General features: G+C 41.0%; 1 protein-coding gene across 1 annotated transcript; it reads right to left on the bottom strand.

Moving 5' to 3' along the window:
* Positions 1-1242: 1242 nt before the first annotated feature.
* LOC311486020 (uncharacterized protein) lies at positions 1243-4959 on the bottom strand (the record flags this gene model as incomplete). The annotated part of the gene is made up of 6 exons (XM_084541765.1): positions 1243-2436; positions 3288-3341; positions 3810-3896; positions 4486-4521; positions 4617-4631; positions 4728-4959. 6 exons carry the CDS (start codon positions 4957-4959, stop codon positions 2432-2434), a joined length of 429 nt encoding a protein of 142 aa, XP_084397891.1. The 3' UTR covers positions 1243-2431.
* Positions 4960-10092: the final 5133 nt, after the last annotated feature.

The following is a 10092-nucleotide window of genomic DNA, read 5'->3' as shown; positions in this document are numbered from 1 at the left end:
TTTAAGACCAGTTGAAAAATTGCAAGAATTTACATTTTGCACTGTCGGATCTTAAGAAGGTTCTAAGTAGTGCTTCAAATTGCAAAAAGAAGAAATGGAAGTGAGACAAGAAAAAAATTTGAGTAAGCAATTTATTGCAAACAACCATTAAACTGAAATAGGCTGTTCATCAGCTGATCAAAAGTTTAAGACCACATCTAAAAAAAAAAACCCAAAACCCCCTAAAACAGAAATACATTTTTCAAAAAAGGAATGAGTAGCTGCGCCATTCCTCAAAAATTCATTTCGGCATGCTTGATGCTAGTGTTTCCAGGAGGCTAGTGGGAATATTGCTCCAAGTGGTGACGATGGCTTCATGGAGGGCATCCACTGTCTGGAACTGGTGTCCATTTTTGTAAACTTCCCTTGCCATCCAACCCCAAATGTTCTCAATTGGTACATGGTTGTTGCATAAATAGAAAGACCAGATGCATACCATTATTGCACATTACTATTGCACTTATGTTGTTGCAGGTTAAAAATGTCATTCAGTCCCTTTCCTTTTGGTCTTCCTCCCCCCAGGTGAGTGGTGGTTAAACAGTTTGATGGCATGGTCCCCCACGCTGGCATTGTCCAGGATACCCGTTTTTTTAGTGCCCTTCTCTCTGCTACAGTAGCCAGAGGGTCCAGCCTCGTGCCAACCACCGAGCCAGCCCGCCTGATCAGCTTCTCCAACCTGGAGAGGTCTGCCTTTGAGGTGCTCCCACCCCAGCACAGCACACCACAGCGTAGGTCAGGACACTGGTGACCACAGACTGATAGAAGATCCCCAGGAGCTTCTTACAGATGTTGAAGGATCTGTTGGGCCTGGGTACTAAGGCACTCAATATTGGGGTTTGGCTATCATGAATAATTAATAATTATCAAAAAATAATTATTTATTATTAAATAATTGGATCTGAATTACCAGATCACCTCGGGGCACCACCCTTCTAGGAAGGGAAAAGATAGCCAATCAATCAAATCAGTCTCATAAATTATACTAAATTGTCAATTTGGGTTTCTGATTAATAATTAACTTAATAACTATAACCAAAAATTACCACGTTAACAACTAGTTAAGGTGAAGGAATTTGGAGTTCTTGGCAGTGTAGAGTTTGGCAATATTCACTCTCGTGCAATATTAAACAGACAGGTATGTTTAAAAGACATTAACAAGAATAAAAGTAAACATACAATCTAACTACAGTCTACTCTATACAGGTGTGTGTGTGCGCGTGCCAAAATGGCTGCTGGTTGTGGGTGTGTCAAGATGGCTGCTGGTTGTGGGTGTACCAAGATGGCCGCCGGTTGTGGGCGTGTCAAGATGGCCGCTGGGGCCTTGAGGTCTTGAACACAAAGGAAACAATGGCTGCTGAGTGGGGACACTCAGACCATGTGCTGGCTAGTAGATATGTGGAATGTGATAAGGGTTTTATGAGGTGCCAGGTTAGAGGAAGGGTGGTTAGTTTAGCATGCAAGAGACCCTGAGTCTATGTGTTGCATAATCTAAACTAACATCAAGTCACTATACTAAACTCTTCAATAAAAACAAATATCACATCAAATCAAAGTTCTATGCATAGCTTAGCTTGACTATGCCCAGGTCATACTACCAGATTTGGTGTAAAGTCAATTTCTGGTGTGTTGCTCCTTGAGCTGGCAGTTCCTGATGGAAGGCCAAACTGGGAAAAGTTGTAGTCCTTGCTGTGTGTTCCTGATGGCAGACGTTGGAGGGAAACTGGCCGCTCCTTGAAGTCCTTTGAAGTGGCTTGTTAGCAGCTCGGTGCTAACTAGCCGTGTGGCTCCTGTTGTTCGAGAGTTTAGCCAGCAAACCTTCTGTTTGTTGGCAAAAAGAGCTGGTGTAGATTCCTCAGCAGGATCTCGCTTCGCTGCTGTAAGGAGAACAGGCCTGGAGTAGTTGCTCTTTGTTAGCAGACTACCTGGGAGCCAGCTGCAGCCGAGCAGCTGGGGGTCTCCACGTGGAGTTGTAGAGGGTAAGAGGATAAGAGAATAAGAGAGAGAACAAAGGCAAAACAGCGCATTTTATATGACCTGATTACCTCAGAGGTCACATGCCACTGTCAGCCAGTGAACTGCTTGGTCAGTTTTCACACCTGGAGGATTGTGGGACTTAGAGTTCTGGTGCTTCCCTTTGTTTCCAAGACATGTGGTTAACTTGATTATGCATGGTGAGCTTCCATAGCTCACCACCAGGTTCAGGTCCCAACAGATCTTAACCTCCTCAGGAAGTACATCCTGCTCTGGGCCTTCTTGTACAGCTGCCCCGTGTTGCTCGTCCAGTCCAGCTTGTTGTCTAGCCACAGCTCAAGACATTTATTCCACCAGGTGGAAGTAAGCGGACTGAGTCACGTTGTTAATGTGGGTACTGTCGAGGATGACACCCCGACTCTTAACCTGAGGAGAGGGAAGTACAGTGGAGTTATCAATGTTTAGTTAGAAACTGTGAACTTTTGCCAGAGTGGACTTAGAACCAACAAGGAGGACCTCTGTTTTTATTGCTGTTCATTTGTAAGAAGTTGCAAGAGAACCAGGGTTTAATTTCTCTGCAAAATACCACAACCACACATATTCTAAAAGGGTTCTAGTAAAAATAGAATCAGGGCGACTGTACATTTGAATATTTTTACCTCTTGACCTGGAATCTGGCTACAAAATACTACTGATTCCAACTGCAGGAGGAAATGTAAACACAATTCAAACACTGGGCAACTTATTTAGCCTGGACATTATCAAATTTTACAAGTGTGCACATTATAGAATCTATGAAAATATTGAAAGTTCCTCCATATTGTGCACACAAATAACTCCCCAGGGAAAGGAGTCACTAAGGCATGTTTCTTGTTTTTGTAAGGGTCTTGTTCTTTCCCAGACGTCTATGATATATGAGCACGAGTTTTTTTGGTTGAAGGGGTCAAACTGAACTATCTGACTGAGGTAGACAAGTGAGAAATTCTGATGTAAAAAATTATTTATTGTATCTCCATGCCTAGATCAGTAGACTTATAAATAAAGGCTGGCAGATCACATGAGGTGGTGCATCCACTTTTCAGAAGCTGTTACTTTTTACTTCTTACTCTTTTTTGGGGATGTGGTACATTTTGCTGTTTATTTGCTCTTTAATCCTCCGGCAAAATTATTGTAGGCTGCAGAGAGTTCTTTGCTTCCACTGTTTCAAACTACAAAACACCTACGGTGCTAACTGGACGGCTCTCCATGTCTGATGTCTGTGTCGTCCATAGAATTACCTTGTAGTTGTACTCCCTCTTCCAGATTCTCCTTTCGTTGTCTTCGTCTTCTCTCTGGTCAACAAACAGTGAAGTTTAGATGAGTGAGAGTACTCAGATAAAGCTGCATGTCAGGTTTTATCAGAATCTGACTGAAGAAAAAAGGGATCCACAGGACTGCATGTCAGAACTAGAGGTAATAGTGACAGTATTATTTTATCTAAGTCAGGCAGAAACTGGTCTTTTCTGTCTCACAGCAGACACATACATAAAGACCACACTTGTTCAGTGACTTAGGAGAGGTCTGTGAATGCGTCTCTTTCCTTTGAGTGAGTAAAGACACTAAAAAGAAAACATTCTCTGTGTACATGACACCTAGATTCTTTCCCCCTTTCTACTTCCTGCCTCGACATCAAACATTAACACCATCATGAATGTAACTGGAAACTGAGCTGAATAATCAGGTTGCTGTGGATGGATGTTTCACATACTGTACATTATGTTTAATGTCAACATGTGTGGGAGAAGAAATGAGCAGCTTACCTTCTCTACATTTCCATATAAGTACTGCAACAAGGACGAGAAGACCAACACCAAGAACACCACCTATTATCCCACCAATCATAGCACCTGGAACAATGTGAGAGATACTGAGTTTAGTCCAGGGAGATGAAACAAGCTACAGAGCAGATATTAACAGCTGACAAGCTTCCATTTGATTCAGTTTAAAACTATTTTCAGGCTGCCTCTGGTTTTACTGAGCTGTCAGACATTTCATCTCTTCATATGTGCAGTCTATCCTTATCGTACAAGATATTGCTGATGAGCAGTTTAGAAGCTCTGGCCATGAGTGGAGGTCTGTGGTGATGGAGCCAGCCTCTAGTGGCCACTGGAGGAACTGTACTGTTCATCAACATCTTGAATCTTGAATCAGTTTTCAGTCCTGAAGGTTGTAAATGGTCAGAGGTAGTATGCTAGCTATCCTATCTGTCTCAGTAAGTGATATCAATTAGCATCCACGTTGGTATCATCTGCAAACCTTGAAATGTGTCCAAGTTTGACATTCAAGAGAAGATATGTGTGTTTTCTTCTTTCATTTTTTTATGTCATCTTCACTTCTCCTGTTCAAACTGTGATGGTTTATCAGTCGTCCACTTCCAGCTCTCATGTCCACAAACTTTTCTTTGTCTTACTTTTATCTGCATGTTTCTTTTCTTACCTTTGCCATTTCCTTGCATTTCTCTGGAAGTTTCATCTGGTGATAAACATGAAATAAAACATTAAATATGTGATGAAAGAAATAAACACTTTGATTCAAAGTGAGATGAAAAAACAAATATTCACACTCACCAGGTTGCTCCTGAACTGTTGAAAAGAAAACGTGAGTTAAACATTAATATGTTTAAAATGTAAAATGATTTCTTCTTTCATTTTAACATGTAATACATCAGCAGCACTCACCTTCTAAGGAAAGGTTCCCCTTCCTGACCTGACTGTGCAGTTTGGGAACATGGCAGGTGTAATCTCCAGAATCATTTTTAGTTACATTGGTCAGTTTAAGGGAAATGTTTCCATGGACCAATTCATCATGGAAGAGAGAAGTTCTGCCTTTGAACTGCTGGTCTTGAGAATTTAAATCGTCTCTCATACTACGATAGAGGTGAACAAACTCTTCATTGCGTCTCCACACCATCGTTAGATTTTTCACATCAAATGGAGGCTCCAGGTGGCACGGCAGGATGACGTCTTGACCGACTACTCCTATAACTGGTTCACGTGAGCCGATCACCACAGTCATCTCTGGAGAAACAAACACTGCATTTAGATTACTGTTGGAACCAGTCTTCTACATGACAGGCAGACTATCTACAACACTAGTGAAGGGAAAGTCTGACTCTGTGGCTCTGCCTTTAGAAGACAACAAGGAATGATGATGGTAGGACTCTAAATGAAAATTCTTTAACTTTATTTATAGGAACAATTTCTCCATATTTACACTTGTCAAGTGTGGACTTGATGAACCAAGTGGATGAAACAAAGACGGGACGTTTCCCACTAGAAGAAACAGTATTTCTGGCACGACTTCAATTGCAAATCATTGTTTGCAGTGTGTTTCTTGATGACCCTGTGGTCATTGCTGCTACTGCATATTTTTTACACAGCTGTGTCCAGAAGTTACTGGACACTGAATTTCCCACAGGATAAATAAAGTATCTATCCATCTACCACTAAGTGTTGTTGGTGTCTTAGTCCATGCTTCCCATCCACTCTTCAACAGACCAGGTCTAGATAAACTAAGAATAACATGGAGAATTCAAACACTGTTCAGTGTTCAAGTCTAAAAACTAAAGAGAACACTTTCAAAAGAAGGTTCATAGAGAGACCAGATTAGACTTTGCCTAAATTTGAGCCCCTGGAAACAGGAGACTGTTTAAAACTGGTTATAACTCCTTCACCTTCCACTCAGTTTGGAGGTTGTGTTGATATGTTTCAGTCCAAATGTCTTGACTCACCAACAATGAGGTTGATGGAAGCCTCCTTGTGCATTGTGGGAATGGTGCATCTGTATTCCCCTTTATCAGAGAGCTTCACCTGGAATATTTTGAGGGACACGTTTCCATTTTTCAGATCACCCACAAACAGCCGGGTACGATCAGAATAAGATGGATTTTGTTTCTGAAACACCAGTCGTCCATCTTTGTGGAGATGGACACTCCTTGGTTCTAGATCAGGTTTGGTCCACTCCACTGTCTCAGAGACGGCGCTGATGGACGGATGAAGATGACAGGGAAGAATAACATCCTCACCCAGCAGGGCAACAACTGGCTGAGGTGAACATATCAGATCAGATTGTCCTTCAAAAACAAGAAAACAAACATACAGTTACAATGAACATGTATTTGTCCAAAAGTTCACTCATTGATAGACTGACCTGCTAGATGGTGAATGAGTTATAAATCAATGTTTTAGATGAATCTTAAGAGAAACTGGGTCTCATAGCAGGTTCTGTTCTGAGGAACTGACCTCCAAGCTGCTGTAGACGACTGGTCAGGAGTTACCAGAAACATTTAGTTACAAGGAGGTCACAGCAGAGACTGGAAATAAAGAGACTCTGACTTTTACAACTCACTGATTAATGTTCTTTAATAAACAAATACCCAAGTATATTATTTCTGTTTCATGTGTTTGATTGGGGTCTCTTTCAGGACAAAAATCTGTTGATGTTTTGAGTCATTTTTATGGAAAAATTGAGAAAATTCTGAAGGACACAAAAACGGGTATTTTACATGTAGGATTTGAACTCACATTTAAATAAATTTATTAAATAAATTAAATTAGTTAAAATAAGACAGTGGGAGCAAGTTGAAATAAGTAAATTAAATACATTTATATAAAATAAATACATTCAAACAAGACAAGTCAGACTATTTCAGAACATTAAATAAGGAGTCAAATTGAAATAAAAATAATTAAATAACACAAATTGAAAAGAGACGCGTGGGCAAGGACGAAATTTTGATTTCAGAAGTGGGGGGGGGGCACAAGTATTTTTAATAAAACTCTAATCTTTCAGTTCTCTGTGTTTTCTAGTAGTTCTTCTAGTTTTCTGACTTTTAGTTTAATGTTCCCTTTTCTGGTTTGACTGGTTGTAAAGCATGTAGCAAAACATTATCACCCAATTCTGTGTTTCACCTTGTTAGTCAACGTCACTCCAACTCAGGACGCATGACATGAAATTTGGGGTGCAACAATCATCAACTTTGATGATACGGTTATAGAGGAAAAAACGTAGTTTCACAATTATCATGAGTTTGGATGGATAAAATCACATTTGTATAAATTGTATTTTTCCCTTTTTTAATAATAACAATAATAATGATCATAATAATCTTATTTATCAGCACTTTCAATAAAACTAATAGACTTTACAAGATCATTGAGCGCTTTGTAAATGATGAGGAGGATCTTGAAGTGGATATGCTGCTTTACAGTCAGTGATGGCTGGAACCATTTACACTTTGACTTCTAAAGAAGTCTCTTAGTCCACTTTTCTTTTTTTAGACATCCTGACTGCGCCTAATTACAAAACACACATACACACATGGACACTGATTCAAACGTTAATGTAATGAAACCTCTGATATTACAATCCTTCTAGCTGACGTGACCCAGGCAGAACAAAGGAACAATTTACAGTAGCAGGTTAACAAGGACTCCTGACCAAAGACTAGCAGACCGGTGTGACAGCAAGGTGGAGTGACAGCGGGGACGGCCAATCACACAAGAAACGGCAGAGCCAATGGAGGAGCTTGTGGGCGGGGCTAAACTAAGAGAAACAGGCTTCAGCTTGAGTGGTAGTGATGGGAATTCCGGCTCTTTTTGGAGAGCCAGTTCTTTTGGCTCGGCTCACTAAAAAGAGCCGGCTCTTTCAGCTCCCAAGTGCCTCCTCAGATTTTCTGTTGCTTAAAGTATATTTATCACCAAAAATAATGCAAAACTATGCGTAAAATGAATTACTAATGTAAAAAACATACACTATATCAAATATTTATCATTTATATGGTTTTATTTAGCAACTGAACACACTCAAACTTGAACAGAGAATAAAAAATTTTAACAGAGAATAAAAAAAATATATAAATAATAAAAAAATAAATAAACTATAAAGTATGCTATAAAAAACAAAGACCCATCCAGGGCCATCCATTGCACTGATGGGTGAAGAGTTCTCATGTGCCTGTGCAGGTTATTTGTGGAGCCTGCTCTATATGATATTTTTACCTTGCACAAGTTACACTCCGCATTTGAGCTGCTTATAACATTGAAATGGGTCCAAATTTTACTACGTTTCCTGCTGCTGTCGCTCATTTTCTCACCGTTTCTTCGTCGTTCTCTCTCTCTCTCTCTCGCTTGCTTGCTCTTTTGTCCTCTCTCTCTCTCTCTCTCTCTCTCTCTCCCTCTCTCTCTGACCCTCCCTTTCCCCCACCCCTACTGCTCTTTGTTTGGACACTGCAGTTGTCGCCACACATCTTGACCAATCACCGTGTGGCTTTCACCAAAACAAGCGGAGGAAAAAAAAAAAAGAAAGAAAAAAACTAAATCGGCTCCCAATGAAGAGCCGGCTCCCGTCGTTCACTTCAAAGAGCCGGCTCTTAGAGCCGTCTCGTTCGCGACCGACACATCACTATTGAGTGGCCGTTTTCCGCTTGTTCCTAGTGCTTGACGGGTCTGTTTGCTATAGCGGAACATTGTTTTAGAACTGTAAAAAGTGCAGGGGACCAAAACGGCGTTTTGCAGGGGACATGTCCCCTGTGCGCCCCCCCAAAATACGTCCGTGCGCGTGGGAGAATGTCAGAAATTGAAATATTGTAACTGAATTCTGGACAGAGGTTTCTACAAACTTAAAGCTGCCCACTTCCGATCTCATAGCCCAGATCGGACCTTAACGCAAGGTCTGGACAGGCCCTTAGTTTCATTTTAAAAATTGGCTCTATAAAAGTCTCTCGCATGACAGTTAGCATTTAGCGACTTTCAAATGAGAAGGTTGGGTTTGTTGAGGAGAATAAAAAAATAAAGTTTTCCAGTAGTTAGGACATGTGTATCCTTTAACTTTCTGAGCCGCCGCGGATAGTCCAACAATAAATAAACTAGACAAGGAAACACTGATAAAAACATAGATTATTACCAAGCTGCTTCTCCTCAGCTGGTTCTGTGGGCGTTGTCTTAAGACAAAAGATGACCATCATAATCGTGATAGCCATTATCCTGCAGTAAACGGGTTCTTCCGTGATCAGAGTTTCAATCATAGGGAGAGGCCAGAGGATAGTCATGGTCCTCCGACACATGCGCGGTAGCTCATGAAGCAGTTGTATCGAACCACTGTGCCGAGGCGTGGTTCGGCAACGTAACTCGTGACGTTTGGAGCACTTGAGCGCAGTGTTGCCAACTTGGCGACTTTCAAATCGTCTTTGTGACTTTTTTTTTGTCAAAAGCGACTAGCGACAAATCTAGCGACTTTTTCTGGTGTTATTGGAGACTTTTCTGGTTCTTGGAGACTCTGACGTGAAAGCACATATCGATTTTCAGTTACTGTCCTCAACAAGCAGCGGGTGCTGCCGTGAGCCCCTCTCCCGTGCCAAAGCACTCACAGGCGGTCAGTCTCACCCATAGCCCCGCCCAGCAGCAGCCAGAGCAGAGAGGGAGACCCACGCCACTCTGCGTCCAGACTGCAAACGAATGGCGCATGCGCAAAGCTGCCGCTGATCGCGCCCTGGTTTACAGAGCGGGATGTAAATGTTTCTAAACTGTCACACTAAAATAAATAATAAAAATACGTAATAATCCATTTAGATTGTTAATTCTCAACAAAGCCTCGATTGCCCATCACTACTGTAGTGGCAATTTGTCCAGAAAAAACGAATTTCAACTTTAAATCAAACATAATCAAAGGGCCACTGATGCACCATGGGAATGAGGTTTAACGCAGACAAAAGTAGATGATGTGTCCATACCAGAGCTTGCGTTTGGTGGTGATTTATTTCAAAAATAATAAAACAAACAAAAGAACAAAGAAAATCGTGCCTGCTGGTTCCTCCTTGCGCTGATAAAAAAAAACCATAGGCCCGCTCAGGTGCATGCTGGTCCTCAAGGTGCCTACTTCCTTAAATAACCTCAGGTGACCGCACCAAATACCAAATACCAAAAAATAAACCAGATTTTTAACTATGCAAATGTAATTTTGAGTATCAGCAAAAAAATCTAAACAAAACAAACACTTAAGTTAATCAAATAAATGTACTCATAATTAGCAGATTAAATTTACAAC

This window comes from Chelon labrosus (assembly GCF_963514085.1).
Source record: "Chelon labrosus genome assembly, chromosome: 1".
Classification (NCBI taxonomy): Eukaryota; Metazoa; Chordata; class Actinopteri; order Mugiliformes; family Mugilidae; genus Chelon; species Chelon labrosus.
Note: the sequence above shows the minus strand (reverse complement) of the source record. Positions and strands in the feature narration are given on the sequence as shown.